The sequence below is a fragment of the Buteo buteo genome, chromosome 12, assembly GCF_964188355.1.
Source record: "Buteo buteo chromosome 12, bButBut1.hap1.1, whole genome shotgun sequence".
Classification (NCBI taxonomy): Eukaryota; Metazoa; Chordata; class Aves; order Accipitriformes; family Accipitridae; genus Buteo; species Buteo buteo.
Genome location: NC_134182.1, coordinates 12,125,139 through 12,142,472, shown reverse-complemented (window position 1 = coordinate 12,142,472; position 17,334 = coordinate 12,125,139). Strand labels below are relative to the sequence as shown.

General features: G+C 41.4%; 1 protein-coding gene across 14 annotated transcripts in view; it reads left to right on the top strand.

The window, feature by feature from the left end:
* Positions 1-17,334, top strand: part of RPS6KC1 (ribosomal protein S6 kinase C1) — a 93,543-nt gene that overhangs the window by 31,881 nt on the left and 44,328 nt on the right. For 10 of the 14 annotated variants that reach the window (XR_012652467.1, XM_075042673.1, XM_075042672.1 and 7 more), the window contains one exon: positions 10,092-10,210. Coding sequence is in view for 13 of the 14 variants with exons in the window: in XM_075042673.1 (XP_074898774.1) it covers positions 10,092-10,210 (119 nt within the window). In the remaining variant the exon portion in view is untranslated. The other 4 variants (XM_075042680.1, XM_075042679.1, XM_075042683.1 and 1 more) reach the window with 4 other exon arrangements.

The window sequence follows — 17,334 nt, the reverse complement described above, 5'->3', positions numbered from 1 at the left end:
CAAACAGGAGCATGCTTGACAGAATGCCAAGAAGACAGTACTTTATGAAAAGGGGAACAGCCATGGCTGTTCCACAAGTGTATTTCTGGCTTCCAGAGTGAAAAGCACCTTTGCTTGTTCATTGAATGGCACTTACGAAGAGAACTTCTGTTACAACACAGTAGCTATTTTAAGTTCCTTTCACTTGTTAAGTCCTCTGAGTAGTGTTTCTCATTGAGAGTGACAATCTCTTAGGCAGTTTTTTGGCCACTCAGCAGCTGTGGCTGATTGGAGCAGCGTCTTTGAGGAAACAACAGGCCTGTTTTCTGAGAAGATGCGTTGGGGTGTGAGCTGATGCCTGCAGGGAAGCCCTTAGAATTGTGCTGGGCCCCATAGGGAAAGATTAATGACAGGGTGACTGATGGAACTGTAATTCTCCCCCACCTGATCTCAGACTTCTGTGCTCCTACGGTGTATCATCACTCACCTTATTTGCTGTTGTACCTTTATGCTTCCACTGAGGCTGGAATCAGTCAAGACAAAAACTTCCTGCCCTGGTTCCTTCCAAAGGAGCTGAAAACCATCTCTGTTTCCTGCTATTGGACTGTGAGGATGCTGTAGGACTGTTTGGGTTGGGCTTTCTAAGCAACCATACAAAGTGCGCTCTCTTTCCTCGTGCTTCATACAACCTTGAAATCACAGCTGCTGTTTCAGAAGCTTAGATGTTTGTGAGAGGATTTGTCTGTTGACAAGGATGTTGGAAATACTATGGTTTGCTTAAAAAAAAAAAAGTCATCTGATACCACTGTGATGCCAGTGGTGCTGAAACCCATGCTAATATGGACTATGAGCTGTTCATAACTGAAATGTATTGGCTTCCAAGCCCATTGCAGACCATATAGAGCTTCAGAGCAGATTAGTGCTATGGGATCTATCACTGTGCAGTAGGTGCTGGATGGATCACCCTGAGTGGTGTCATTCTGTATGCGAAAGTACTGGGTTTAGGCACTTCATCATGGCAAAGCAGTAAAATACAGCATCTAGCAGTAAAGCATGGTGAAGCTGGTTAATGTATAAATACAGCCAGATTCAGCTCTGTAAAGTAATACTCAAGGCAAAGTTCCTCTTAAACTGCAAGACTTCTCTGCACCAAGAGGCTGATAAAGGTCTGGTGCTCAGTACCTGCTGCACAGGTTAGAGCCTTACAATGCGTGTAAAGGTGAATTGTAGCAATACCTGTAAGCCAACATGTAGGGCATGATGCAGAGATGACTCTGAATGTGGTTGCTTAGCACGTGGCTGTTAAAGAATGAATAAATAAGTGATGAAGTGGGCCTTAAAAATTTGTTTGTTATTCCCTCTTCTGGGGGACACAGTTAGTTGCATTGGCTCGGTGTTGATCTGACCTTTCCAAGATTTCTGAGTCTGTCCTTCTAGCAGCTCCTTGCCAGGTTGCTGCATGTACCCAGACTCTTTGACAGACATTGCTCCTACCTGCACAGCCTTTTACCTCAGCTGTTGTTAGCCAGCACTTAGCTGCAGCAAAGTGCATTAATTTTTTTTTGACCATTGCTAGTGGGCTTTCGACCTCCCATCAGAAGACCTAGTAGGGTTGCCACGCTTATTCCAGCATACAGTGTAGGCAGAACAGACTGATCTAGGTTACAGTGCCTTAGGTGAGAAAATTGAAGTATCTGGCTGCAGAATTAAATGCCTTGAGCAGTGTAGGTAAATTGAGGCCAATTACTAACTGGAATACAAAAATTACATAGATATGTTGTCGTGGTTTAACCAACATATGTTTAAGGGCATGATGCTGCATAATCAGTGCTCTGATTCCTAAACCCCATCCCTGCCCCGCAACCAGTTCTTGCATATACAGCTTCTCTCTTTTCACATCTTCCTTTTCTCTTTTCCTGTCCTCTTTCCTTCTTTTCCAGTATCCTAAAATAGCCTCTCTAGCTTCACAGCTGCATGGAAGGACTAGTATAGGTTTGATCTCTACAGGGCTTGCCACTGCCTCCTCTGTTGTAGAGATTGTAGTGATTGCTCATGGAAAGATACCATTTCCCATAGTACTATATAAAAGTACGTATGAATTACATTTATGAGTACTATTAGACCATCAGGATTGATAAATCTCATAATTGTTTTTTCATCTGTCTTTTTTCTTTCTGCAATACTTTATGCTTCAAACTGCAGTAACGTGTTCTTACTTGAAGGGGTAGGTGTCTGTGTGCTTGTGTTCCCTCTGCTCTGAAACAAGGAATGTTTGTGGTTGCTGATTCTAATTTGGACTTGTCCTTTTAGTTAAGAAGGAAGAGTGCAGAGAACTTGGAAAATCTTTTCCTCTTTTCTGTGGTGGTGGCCTGTGTAACTTCTTTCCTTGCTCTGACTGTCAGTGCTCTCCTCCTGTTATTGTGGTGGTTGTGTTGGAGGACCTGCTGCTGCTGTCACCATTTTGTTTCCTTATCTGTGCTAGGATGCCACTGCTTGTCCTTCTGTCTTGCAACACTCTCAGGGTGTTCCCCCCCTTATTCTTATGTAGTTTTACAGGAAAGTGGTCAAGAATGTTTCTTATGTTCTGAGGTCTCACTTTGGTGAACTAACTTGCGGTTGCAGGCTACAAGTTCTAGCAGATGGATGGGAACTTAAGCTTTTCCTCCCTGAAACTGTGTGTGTTGTGTGACCATTCTTTTTAGTTTTTTTACAGATAGTCATACATGCACATGAAAAGCTACCACAACCTTGTGGATTTAACATGAGAGTTTCTCTATAAACAGATGTTTGTTGATTGGTGTTTCTGGAAAGTTATGTTTCTTATCATCTTGAGTGTTACTGACTCCTGCTTTGCTAGTCACTCAAAACACATTTCACCCACACCATTCTTCTATGTAATCTTAACTTTGGCACATATGCCAACATTTTTTTTCCAGAGAAGTGTTCACCTAGGTATTTATGCCACTGGTGTGTAACCTTAGGTTTTCTACAGGATGCGGAATTGGTAATTTCGGAGGAAGCGTAGATCTGCGTCTCGAGCAACCTGCAATGAAGATGATGTATAAAGTGTAGACATAATAGTTATGAACACACTGGGAAGTTGGAACAAGAATTCTTAGGTGTTCACTCACTGTCACGCATTTGTGCTTCAGCACGAGAGGTTTAATTTTTAAGTGGCTTTTCTTTTTGGTTGCTAGAGTACAGTACTTCTGTGAATCTTCAAAAAGCAAGAAAGAAGGGTTGTGATAAATGTGGTGCATCTTAATAAATTTTGACTCTCTCAAAATGTTAAAAAAATAAAAGGAAAAAAAATCACTTCAAACTGTTTTACCATAATGGGCTTAAACTTGGTCTGATTTTTTAATATTTACAGGTTTTTTTCAGCTGCAGAATTTGGCCACCACCTCAAAGGAACTCATCATTAATATAATAGATAGCATACTAGAGACGATGAGCTAGTGGGCTTATTTCACAATTCCAAACTGCCACCTGCTGCTAAAATCTATAGCATCTTTCCTGATGCTGAAGTGTCGATCTACCCCAGCACCTGCCACGTTTCACTTAAGTAATTGTTTGAAAATTAAAGGTTACCCACTCTCCTGTGAAAGTTGGTGGAGACTCGTTCCAAAATCAGCAGCTCTTCCCCTTCCTGAAATAAATTTTGGGGTTATAAAACTGTGTCCAAAGTGGTCACAAACCTGTGCTGGATTATGAGTCGCATTGTCACTTACGGTGTGCCTGAGCTTTTGTTTGGCTAATATGGACAAAGGAGTCTGCTTCACATGATGTAAGAAGTGTTTGCCCTAAGAAGAACAGAGGTCCTCTTGAACCAATTAGGCAAAAATAACAGCTGGGCTACCCACTAATAAGGAAGGTGCTGCTAAACCTCTTTTCATTGCGAGAAGAAATAAATCTTTTAAGGCTTACTCCCTTGCATTTTTATAGAGAGCAATTCTTTGAAAAATTCAGCAATCCAGCTGGGTGATATGTGCAGGAAGACTGTGAAGAAGATAAAGAAACTTTTAAAAATAAAAAATGGTATTATAGCTGTTAGATTTGGCAATTATAAATGTTTCATTGAAGATTTCAGTATTTAGAGAAAGTTTTACTGTTTAAATTGTTAAGAACATGGAGTTTGGGGTTAGCACAACAGGCAGTCTCCCACAAATTCTTGTAGCCTGTTCTGCAAGAGGACATTCCTTCCTGAAGCAGATCTCTTCTGATATCTTCTTTAAATAAAGGCAGCCCACATATATTTTTAGTAAGTTTGAGAGAAAAGCTGGAAGATTTGAAATATGGAGGTTGTAGAGGATTGGGACAGGTAATGCTAACTTTTTAGCCCTACCTTTTCTGTCGAAATATCCATGTCCTGGTCAAGCAGCTAGTTAGGTAGGGAGTGCAGTAATGCCTGGTGTGGGATGATTTGGAGGTGGTCAGACACAAAGGAAGGAAGGAAGGAATATCTTGAATTCCTGTGTGGGTGCTATATACTGTGACTTACTGGATGTGGGATATTGTATGTGTTAGTGGCAAATGGTGACTAGAGCTATCTTTGTTACCATCCAGTAAGATACACATCTTCCACATGATTTCATCCTGGATCTGTGGAGGAGAATAGTTAAGGACCAGAGCAAGTTTGACAGCACTTCTGTGCATCTGAGATGTGTTCTCTTAGTAGTACCCCACATTATTTGGGGGAAAAGGACAGATTTTTTCCATGGTCCTTACTGCCCAGACATTTTTTGTTTGTTTGTTTCAGTTTATTGGATATGGCCCCCTTCCAATAGCTTTTTGCGATTACTATCTGAACATAAGTAATTTTCCTATATGATAGAATTACAGAAGATCTGATGCCTGAATAAACATTTGACTGAGCTGAACACTTAACACTTCAACATTGAGTTATCTAATCCCTCAAAGGTATGTACTCTTCTGGGGTGCTATGAGGTATGGGTAGAAGACTCTTTAGAGTAGAAGACAAACACGTTGCTAGTTTTCCAGATGCTACTGCTATGTGCGTACTCTGTGGAAGTGCTGCTTCTCTGTATTTTTCATTCAAATCAGTGGACTATGGGAGAACAAGCAGGCAAGTCACAGATGAACTCAGTGGCACAATTATTCTGATATTTGTGGTTTTCCTCTATCAAACCCTCAAGATCATTTGAATGTTGTTAGGAACGTCTGTTTTTGTAAATATATGGTAGCTGAGCTGTCCTTAGAAATAAAAATTAAAGAACAAATTTTAAATCATTGGCTGCTGTCCTAATGTCCTGGCTACTGTTACTTTGGTCAGCGGGTGGCCTGGTCAGCCTTTCCAAAGCCAATTTCCATTTTAAGATATTTTTATTTCTTTGAAATAGGCAAAGCCTTTGGAAAATGAGGGAGCAGCCTGCTTGTGCTTGTGTAGATGAAGGCTTATATGTGCAACAAAGTAGCTGTAGAGTTTTTATATTCTGTTTGCAGTAATAGTAAACAGAGCATCTAAAATAACCACTTGCACATTGCAACAAACACATCATCATTTGCTTAAAAAGAGTTATAATTACAGTTGACGAAGCATGGACACCATAAAAAATGCATTAGTTTGGCTTGACACATTAATTACCTGTTTTTGCAGATGTTTTTATATATTGTTGTGTGAACAGTTTACAAAATAATTACAGGAAAGTCATATGGAAAATAAACTAAGTGGGTGGTTTCTCGCCTTAATATTTTCATTCATGTGAATCTGTGTGAGGCACAGCTGCTCTGCAGCAAATGCAGAGGGAGAGAGACGGGGAATCTTGAGGGGTTTTTATTCTAAGGTCTCTATGATCAGCCTTGCTAGACTTTTATATCTTGCTTTAGCAGTGTAGTTTTTAAACTGTGTAAAAAGACATTGGTGATTTAATCCCAGTGATCAGGAGGGGGGAGAAGCTTTGATCCTGATCAGATGAAACGTAAATCTTCTAGTATCTAGGAAAAGAAATGAAAAATCAATATTATTTTAAGCAGGATGATCTTTTATGAGCAGTTGTAAAGATTCATCAAAGGCTTTGACACAGTTTAAACACTTCCTGTTTGCTGCCATTTAAAGAAAAGTGCCTTTCAAGTTTAAATTGTAATTAAAGAGAGATACCTTTTTAGATTATTGTGGGCTAACCACAGAATGGAAATAGGAGCTCAATATGCTCACACAATGTTTAAATCAAAAGTTCTTAACTAGGAGTAAATTAGTCAATTCTTTTGACAGTATACATTTTGCGTAACTAAAAACACTATCCCATAGCAAATTGTAATATTGCATTTGGAAAAAAATGCATAAAGTCTGTATCACAGCTTTAACATCTGTCAAATATAAGGATTTGTTCTAGTACTGTGTTTTAGTGATTCATTTGGTTTTAAGTGAAGAGTTCTGTGACCTGAAATTTGGCATAAATGCTAAAGATTATTTTTAGTTCAATTGGCTCTTTATTATTACTCAACACCCTGTGTTTAAGGCTTTTTAAGTAACATTTATTTATTTATTTATTAATTAAATTCATATCCTGTATTTCTTTACAGATTTTTGTGAGATATTGGCTGTTTAAATGGGAATTTGTATTGGAATGTAGCTTTTTATACTGTCTTGGATAAACTAATGTAAAGAATAAAGCCAAAATCCTACATCCGTAAATCCAATTCTCAAACATCCACCTGTTAAAGTATTCAGAGACTGAACTGTTAATGATCTTATTCATAAATAAGATGGAAGAACTTTTTGAGTAAACATTGTTTTGTGAATCCACACCCTCTTTTATGGCTGAAGATTTTAATGAGTGAACAGTTTGCAAATGTTATTTAACAAATTATTCAGGAAGGAAAGTAGAAGGAAAACTGAAATTAATGTTTTATGAAAGTAGGGAGAACAAAGACAGCTCTAAGGGGACATCCTAGCTTGTTTGTGTTAATTACCATAGAATTACTGAAGCATTGAAAAAAAGCAATAAGCATCCAAACTAAATACACATAACTAACAATTAAGCAGTGAGCTTGACTTTTATGATAGCCTTAGACACTAACCTAGCAGTTTTCTACCAGTCTGCTTGAAGAAAACGCTGGCTGAAGAGTTTATTGTTGCTGTGCAGATGACTTGTTTTCGCTGAGCAACTGCCACTTCATGTGTCTAAGAATGTGGGTGATAACCAGTGGATCGGCACAAGAAAGTTTTATGGTGCTGTAAGATTAACGGTAGAGATGAAAGCAAGAGTGTTAGTCATGTTTAAGAAATTACAACAGACACTTACAAAATACTGTGTATCTATTCTCTTCTGATAAAACCAAATCCAAGTTCAAACGATTGAGTGTTGATTTTTTTTTTTTATCCTAGATGGGAGTAAGACTGGCAGTCTCATCCAGGGGAATTTCACCAGGAGAATCCTACCAAGTAGAGACTGATATAAGAGGTGCTGGACCTGATACAAAGTCCCCTCTGTCTTTAGAATGAGAGAAATTACTGAGAAATTGGTACATATCCATAATATTGTATGCTGAAAGAGCACTAAATTTCTGACTGTCCAGCTTTATCTCAAACTGAGTGTAGTCAAAGTTTTTTGCAGAGCAGGGCTCTGTGTCTCTGTCCAAGGAGGTGACAATCACTTTTCCCTCCTGCTATGAGGTGCATAATAAGATTTGCAATAGATCACTTACACCAGAGCTTGGAGTAGATCATAAGTCTCTTTTACTTATTCTTGATGGTGTCTGTATGGCTCTTCTGTGTGTTTAGGTAGTTTGTAGTCATGATATGAAAGGGAGGGGCGAGTCTTTATTTTATAACAGGGTTAAAATGACTAGTAGTAGACCATGGCAATATAAAGTGGAAAAGAGCCTCTGCCTTCTTCACACTCTGAGTCTAAGGATTATTTAAAGTGAGAGCAATGATTCATTTTCTCTTGTATGGGGCAGGGGGAAGACAGCAGCTCTGAGAGCCTACAGCAGAGGAGCTCTCCATGAACTTTCTGAAGAGGCCTCCTACTTAGTTTTTCATTATTCTCTGCCATCTAGAAAGTGTTCTGGGAAAATTGAACAGTCAGACAACCTGTTCCTTCTCCTTTATTAAGGAGCCGGTGTTAAAGCTAGCCAGATCTGCCTGACTGAAGGATCAGAGCGATTCTTCCTCCCCTGAGCTGCTGGAGACACGTGGCTGCAGCTTACCCCTTTTTTGGGTCCTACCAGTAGTGAAGCTGAGTGCATATTTCTGAGAGGGGCTTGCATGTGTGCACACATACTGTGTATGAACATGGTTGACTGCAAACACATTGACACAGGCAGAAGGATATTGCTTTTACAGACACCAACATAACCACAGGCAGTGTGAACAGCCCGACCTCTTTTGAAGTATTGCTGGTCACGGAAAGACCCACTGTTCAGGTCTCTGATAGCTGGCCCCAAGGTCCATGGTCCAGCTCTGATATTTTTGTCTGACTTGCCTGCTTATCTGGCTTGAAGTTTGTTGGCATATCTTATGTACAGAGAATAATGAGCACAGTAATGCAGGAAATAGTGAGGAACAGAGTTTCATGAGAAGGTAAGACAGACAGTGGTGGTCAGGTACAGGGCTCAGTCAGACAAGTGTGTTGACCAGCAGCTGCCGTATACACAATTGACCCATGAAATTCCCACCTCTGTTTTCTCATGCTTGTGTCCCCCCTCCACCTTGACCCCTCCCTTTCCTCACCTTTAATCCTGCTCTTAAACATCTTGCAATGTCTTACGCATTGCCACAATCCCCCCTGGAAGCCTCCCACGATAAGTTTTGCATGCAAGTATTTACGCAGTAAGTTCTCCCTCAGACATCCCGTAATAAGTTTGCTTTTTTTTATGAGACTCATTCTTGATAACTCACAATAATTCTGTTTTTTTTTCTTATCAGTTACCAAGTTTCTGGTTGAACTTCTTCAAGGTTACACTCGGAGGTTCCTTTCATGGCCTATTGATCAGTGTCTTATGAGTTCTAGTCTTCGTTATTGTCTCTTGTTATCTGCTGTTGGTTAGGGTTTGTGTATTTGTGTGTTTAATTTATTACCTCTCCTGTTCCTTGCCTTGTCTTTCATGTTGAGTAGCTGTTAGTCAGATATCCTTGCAGTTCCTTGCCCTGTTTGAGCATTGGCTTGTGAGAGGTGCTGGCTTGCACCTGTCGGTGCAGAAGCCTATCACAGCCAAGGCTGTGTTTCTGCAAGTCTTGGATGGCCTCAGTTAGGGCTGGAAGAGACTCTCAGGGCCATACGAAGTCTCTGCTATTGTTCAGACTTCTTCTAGGACAGTTGTCTCTAACTATTTTTTAGCATAGTAATCTCAATTCTCTGTTATAACAATTGTGGCTCACAGTCTTTTTATCTTTGCTTAGCAGTTGACTGGTTGGGTGTTGTCATCACAAATTGAGTCTATTATGACAATATACTGCTCATGATGTGAATGCCTAAACATAAACTGTAAGTTTTAGAGTGAATACATAAATTGCGCGGTATCACAGGATTCTTGCCTCTTGCAAGAGTTTGGTTGGATTAGACATAACACAGTGGTGGTTCAGCTATCTGGGAAGTAAAGTAGTTGGTGCAAGTGCTTACTCCTTTCTTCCTGTCACCCCACGCCAACGGGCAAGGGGCAGCTAGCATCAGAAAGCTGTGAGCAAGAATTCTTGGTGTCTCTTATGTTGCCTTCTGGCTATTAATAGCCTTTCTGGCTTTCCTTTATACTTAGGAAAGTCAGTGTTAGAAACATGAGGAAAATCCCAAGTTTTTTTATTGTTTTGTTGTAAACATTTTATTGTCTTCCCTAATTGAGTTTTTTTGGAGTACAACGTTCAGATCAGTGGTTTGTTTCGGTTCTTACTTATGTTACCATAGGAACATATACCAGATCACAGAAAAATGAAGTATGACTTTTTATTTACTTTAGTCCATAGCAAGGCTTAAATTGTTATTTTTGTAGGACTCTGAGATCATAGTATTTGCTTTTTGTAGGATGCATATCTGTAGGTTTGATTATGAATAACCTAGAGGAAATCAAAAAGGTAGAATCAAAGCAGTCATGTGCTTTGATTACTTAGTACCTCTCTCTCTATGGAAAAAATAACTTTCTTTTTCTCCATTGAGGTGAATCAAGTCCAACTCGTCGAGAAGCAGTGAAAAGGAAGACTGCAGAATACCTTATGCGTGCTGAAAAAATTTCCAGCTTCTACCGTAAATCCTCTGAAGATGCATCTGTTTCTATGGTAGGCTTTAATTTCTCTTTTTTGAACCAGAATTTGGTATAATTAAATTGTCCTGTCTTTGAGCAAACCATATTCAAGATTGAGGTTCAAAAACTGTCTAGAATTTCTCTTTCGGGAGACCTGAGAAGTATTTCAATATTATGTTTCTGTTAAGTTGCCATTCTTGTCTGATCCTTGTTGGTTGCATTTCATAGCATTATGAAAAGTGCTTGATTTAATCCAAGCCTGTTTTTTCTTATGCTTTTCTTCTTCTCACAGTTGAGGATGTAAACATTTTTAATCATGCTAAAGAATTTAAAGGTAAAGCAAAAAAACACATTAGAACATAATGTTTCTTTTGACTTTCCCATGAGAATATTGCTTGGTCCTGTAGGGAGAGAGAAGGCTGTTGGTTTCTTTAGGCTAGCACATAATGGTGTCTCAGAAGTGAGTCAAGCATGTGGTGGAGGGAATGAGATGAATCTCCCATTAAATAAGTACTTAATTGGGCAAAGGTTCTTCCTGATCCCTTCAAATGTCTCTCTTGGATATGCTTTAGTGATCAGCTGCTTCTTGATTTTTGAGGAGTTTCTGTAGTAATTCCCACCTTCTTAAGCAGAAACACCCTTATCTGCACTTGTACAAAAGACAAACAAAGCTTGTTCCAAGATACCATCAATCAATTTCTACTTTGCCCTTCCCCAAACAGTTCCTTTAGGACTTTCTTTAGACTTTTACTTCAGTCATGCTAAACTGTGTGTGATTGTTGATGACCACCCTATTGTAGTAAATATAAAAGTTACCAACTTCCTGTCTCTCTACGTTTATATCAAGTGAGGACAAAAGGGGCAGAAGATTATTGCTTCTTATTTTGCACAGATCTAAAAATGCTTTGAGACCACTGCTGCAAAAATGGGAAGCCTTATAAAATCTGACTGACTAATAAATAAATTAAAAAAGCAAAACCACTGATTTTGAAGGGTAGCTTTTTTTATGTTGAGAGCCCATAGGTACAATTTTGAGGATGTTCCAAATGGGATATATTTTGTGAGATTTTAAGTCTTGCTGCTGCCATGAATTGTACTGAACAATTTAGTATTTTGGACTGATATGAAGTCCTACTAGGTAGTCTTTCTTTGGGTCAAACACCCCTGAAAATGGGGAAGAATCTATATTGAATGAAAACCTCAGTGTGTTTGGAAACTGCAGAACAAGATAAAAACCCCATCAACAACCTATTTTTGCCTTTTTATAAGTTTAAAAACTAATTGTGGTTGGGAAGGAGGAAGAGATAGGTTGTATTTTTGTATTTGAACCTGAGAGGTAAATAGATCCCTCTTGCATGCTGTACTGAATAAGGCACGTGCCTTCTCTGCAGATCCAAAGGAAAGCAGGATTAATTGAGATAAGACGAAAAAAAAAGTGGTGAAAACAGAAAGTCATTCTTCTGTGTTGAAACTCAAAATTGACAAGTTAGAGCAAATCTGACTTTGCACAAGCAATATGGTGCACCTGGATTATTCTCCTTTTTACAAAAAAACCCCACGTATCCATGATTTGGCTTTGGCTGTACATGTATTTTAATATCCTTTATTTGCTGCTCTTCATAATGCATAAATTTGACTTTTATCTTAGAGCTTTGGAATTTCCTGGCATCAAGGGCAGATGGTACTGATGGATCGTGATGGTTGTGGTAAAGAACAGCTTGACTCTGAGTTGATAGCTGAAAGTTAATTGGGAGAAGGACTTATCTCCCGAAGTTGTTGTAAAGGTAGTGGTAGGAACCACTAAGAATTGGCATGCTCTGTGCTTTGGCTTAGTGTCTGAAGGAAAGTGAGGAATGTGACTCTTCCTGAACGTTTGTTGCTGAGCAGACCTGAATTCTGGCACCTTAGTTACTGCTTATCTTTTTTACTGCCCAAGATAGTTTATATTGGAGCTTGCATGAATTATTCCACCCCATGCAGAAATGACCTGCATCTATACACAGTGTGATTCTTGGGAGATACTAGTGGAAACATGCAAATATTTTTTTGTGTCCTTCTCCTACAGAAATTAAGTCTATAGTGTAAAAGGTGTACGCCTCCTTGCACCATCACTTTGCACCAGCTTCGTGTTTCTCTAACTGCTATTTACATGCCGTTGGTATTGCGGGGGCAAGGCTGGTCTGTTACCACTAGCACCTCTTACTGCTGTAGGTCATGCTGACTGATACCATCCCTTGGTCAAATGCTGGTGCTCGTATAGGACATATAAATGCTAATGTTTAAATCACACTGTACAATGCCTTCTTTGCTCACATGAATCTGTAAAAAGGTCTCTCGTCACTTCTTCCATGCTGGAGAAACACTGCAGTCTTTGAGAAGAATCACTGTGTTAGAACACTTAGGAAGCCTTTCCTAGAAGCATGGCCAAGTGCTGTTATGCCTGTTAGCTCAGCACAGTTTGAACCATTTAACTGAAATTGGTTTGCAAGAAAATGATGGACAATAGTGTACCCTAGCAGTACCTGTGCCTATATTACAATGGGCAGAGCGCAGTTTGGTTATGGGAAGCATCGTTCAGTGCAGGGAACTTCATGGGCAGTGGGGTGCTGTATTGGGTTTGCGTGGCAAGGTTTTGGCAGTGGGGGGGCTATAGGGGTGGCTTCTGTGAGAAGCTGCTATAGAAGCTTCCCCTATGTCTGATAAAGCCAATGCCAGCCGGCTCCAAGACAGATCTGCTGCTGGCCAAGGCTGAGCCAATCAGCAATGGTGGCAGTGCCTTCGGGATAATGTATTTAAGGAAGGGGAAAAAGTTGTTGTGCGACAAAAATTGCAGCTGGAGAGAGGAGTGAGAATATGTGAGAGAAACAACCCTGCAGACACCAAGGTCAGTGAAGGAGGAGGTGGAAGAGGTGCTCCTGGTGCCGGAGCAGAGGTTCCCCTGCAGCGTGTGGTGAAGACCATGGTGAGGCAGGCTGACGCCCTGCAGCCTATGGAGGTCCACAGTGGAGCAGATATCCACCTGCAGCCCATGGACGACCCCACACCAGAGCAGGCAGATGCCCAAAGGAGGCTGTGACCCTGTGGGAAGCCTGTGCTGGAACAGGCTCCTGGCAGGACCTGCGGACCCATGGAGAGAGGAGCCCACGCTGGAGCAGGTTTTCTGGCAGGACTTGTGACCCTATGGGGGGACCCACGCTGGAGCAGTCTGTGCCTGAAGGACTGCACCCTGTGGAAGGGACCCATGCTACATCAGGTCATGAAGAACTGCAGCCTGTGGGAAGGACTCACATTGGAGAAGTTTGTGAAGGACTGTCTCCTGTGGGAGGTACCCCATGCTGGAGCAGGGGAAGAGTGTGAGGAGTCCCGCCCCTGAGGAGGAAGGAGCGGCAGAGACAATGTGTGATGAACTGACCCCAACCCCCATTCCCTGTCCCCCTGCGCCACTGGGAGGGAGGAGGTAGAGAAAATCGGGAGTGGAGTTGTGCCCGGGAAGAAGAGAGGGGTAAGGGGAAGGTGTTTTAAGACTTCGTTTTATTTCTCATTACCCTACTTTGATTTGATTGGTAATAAATTAAATTAATTTTCTCCAAGTCGAGTCTGTTTTGCTCGTGACGGTAATTGGTGAGTGATCTCTCCCTGTCCTTATCTTGACCCACAAGCCTTTTAGTACATTTTCTCTCTCCTGTCCAGCTGAGGGGAGGTGTGATACAGCAGCTTTGGTGGGCACCTGGGGTCCACCCAAGGTCAACCCACCACAGGTGCTGAGACCGTTTGCACTTTGGAGGAATTGGTCTGACTAGTAAGCAAGCATCAGCATTTAAGACAAAGTGTTCTTGTTCCTGACCTGATGTTACAAGGCAGAACTACTTTGTCACCCATGTCTGGTGTAGATAGCTTTGTGTTCCCTGTTGTGCCCTTACAAGGAACAACCACAGTGATCAGCATCAAAACTAGGCTCACCTGGCCTTCTTGGACATCACATCTTCTTTCTCATCCACCAGGCCAGAGAAATGTCCACCAAGGGAAGAGCCAAGCTCAGAAGTGCAGGTTCAATTATTGTCCTGCACCCATCAGTCTCTCATATCTCCCAAAAGCTCAGGCTGCCAGCTGTGTGCTGAAGCATGTGCAGCAGTCTCAAAAGACTAAGCCTGCTAAATGCACCCCAAGCCATGCATTTGCTATCTGAGCACCACATGACAGTAAAGCACGGCGGCTTTTCTCTGGGGACCTGAGGCAGAAGGGAGCTATTCTTCTGCGGTGCAAAATGCCAGGCCCTTGCCTCTTTGAAGACCAGATTTCCCTAGAGGCAAAGGCCTGGCATTTCAGGTCTGAGAAGCAAAATTTATTTTTGATGCCATGGAAACCAAACAAAGAACAATAATAGTTTGTTACTTTTCTTGCCTCAACAAAAAGCCAACGGTGTAGCCCTCAAGGATAGCATCCTTAGCAACCACCTTGCTGCTGGCAAGTCTGAGTGGTGAAGAGAGGAGCACAAGAGGAGGTGTTTGGGGAACCCTTGGCACTGTTAAAAAAGGGTTATGGTAGAGGGCTTAAGGACAGGTAGAAGACTTCTTAAGGCTGAAAAGCAGCACAGGGAACTTGATGCAACTGTGACTGACCATGAACTGGGAACTTACTTGAACAGGGTCTTGTAAACATTGTGAAAAGCCTCGCTGTGACCCGTAGGAGTGGGAGATGTGGAGACAGCTTCTGGAGGTTGTAAACAGGTATGCAGACCTTCCAGAAAAACAAGCTGCAGCAAACGCTGTCCTCCTTTTTCTCCTCTAGCACAGCACGGCAGCCTCGAGGGCCTTCTTCATGACAAATGTTTGAGGACACTGTGTAACTGTGGCAGCAGCAGGCCATTTTGAAGATTCTCAAGCTGTATTTTCTCCTCTGCCCTTTTATAAGTAGCAGTTCTGGGGAGCCACCTTCCAGCCTGAGTGGGAGCTGCAGCAACATTGAATCACACTGGATTGACCCTCAGAAAGCTGCAGTCTTACATAGCGGTCAGCTGTGAGGCCCAGCAGAGCTACACGTACATGCTGTGGGTCCATTTTAACTTTGTTGGTATTTTTATAATGCATATTTTTTTCACTCTTTGAAATTATTTCTGGTTCTACTTACGCCCAATTTTTTATTCAGAATTGTCTCTTTTTGCACTGCAATAAAAGCTGTTGTCTTTTAAAATGTCAATTATTTTTGATTTTCAAAGCAATTTAATAACAAGAGTTACATGCAAGCCTGGTGCCCAGACAGAAAAAGCACTCTTCAGTCTTTGCAGTTTTCATAGGATATCTTACTTCCTAAAATTCTCGTTAAATGTGCATGAAAATTACATGAAGTGTAAAGAAAATACACTGCTGTAGTTCTGAGAGATGTAAATTTAACATTAAATAAGAAATTTAGTCTCAAGGCTTCCAAGATCACATTCTGCATTGCTGTCTGCTGCTGGGTCCAGATGTGCATGACCCCAGATGTGTCCCAGCTTCGGGGAAGATGCGGTCCCAAACTGGTGATCACTGGAGACCCGAAGCACACCATAGCTCTGTCGGCGTTCAGATGGTGCAGAGATGCAACTTTGTTTTCCTGTGGTGCAGAGTGAGGAAGGGGCCAGGATCTTCTGCTAGGCCAGCAGAGCTGGAAGCTCTTTCATACCCATGGTGGGGAGCCTTGCACCTCAGGCCAGCACTATCTGCTTCAAAACAAGGCATCTTCTTGCTGCAGTTGAGGGTCTGGCTATACTACAGGTGGATGGTTACCGAAGTCATCAGACACAGACTTCTGAATGGTGAGGGGAGATCGCATTTTGACGTGCAGCTCTGCACTGGTGTTTGTGAAAGTGCTCTTTTTTTATCCTGAGGTTCTGTGGTGACTGCTGTCAAAGGTGGCAGCATTAGGAGTAGAATCATTTTCCATCAAATGGTGTTTGTGTCACCAGACTAGGGATAGTGCTCTTGCCTTAAATGAGGTTAACATGAGAGGCTCTTCCTCTTGCTTGGCTGGTGGTGTACTTCTCTTTCTCCCCCTGCTCTTATAACTGCTGGCAGTGATGCTGAAGGTGAGGTGAGAGCTAGTGCCATATTTCACATGCCATTGTGTAGCTTGCAAAACTAGAGCCTTCCAAAGGGAAGCGGTGGCCACAAGCTGCTGGGTCTTTACAGGGGCCAGCATCATCCTTTTCCACTTGAAATTAGCATATGCTAGCCAAAAGGTGATGGTGGGAAAGGAAGTGATGACACCAATCCCAAGTCAGATAACTCCAGCTGTGCAACTCAGTGTAGTCTGGAAATAGTTTCAAAACACGTAGGGCCTAGCCACAGGAGAGAAGGTCCTGGGATACCTGAGCAGCATGCTGAGCATTTGGACAGGCTGCTGAAGGCCTTCTGCTGGCAGACGTAGCCTGCTACTTTCTTTAGAATATAAATGCCTTATTTCTAAAGGCAAATGAAGCCTTTGAGTTTTTGTTACTCTCCTTCCTGGTTTGTTTTTTGTTCCTCTATTTTTGATGAGAGCTATGTTTTAGTTATTTTTCTTATTGATGACTAAATGCTGAGCTTGGAATTTTACTCTATTCAGAAGAGCAGGCAGCTTCATAGAGTGCTTAATTGCTGTAGTTCTGGGAATTGGGTATTTAGAGTCTGCTTCCAGCTTGCTTCACAACGGAATGTGATGCCTCCTCATCACTGGGCTCCACTATTAGACTTTGTAGTAGTGAAACCAAAGTACTGTAAAGAGCAAAAAATAATCTGAAACTGATAAAAATGGAGAAGCTACTGGGAGCTGCGGTGATGTTGATCTGATTGTTAATCATTTTAAGGTAAGAAGTGACTGTAGAATGCATATATAGAAAACAATGTGTATACACAGTATTACTGACTGTGCCACTATTGGTGATATTTTAGCGAAGGACCCAAATATATACTGTTTTTTTGGGGCTGTTCAGACATGATGGGTGCAGAAGTCTGATTCTATAGCATTATTAGACAGCTATTAACTTTAGAGATGTATGAGCGTAATTTGTGGTTGAAATCTTATGCATAAGAGAAAATTTTAAAAGCTTGATTATGGAGGAAGGTTTATAAAATGTAAGAGCATGCAGATAGAAGTGGAAATCTTTTATAGTAGTCTAGAGGATTTGGAAATACTCTCTTTCAT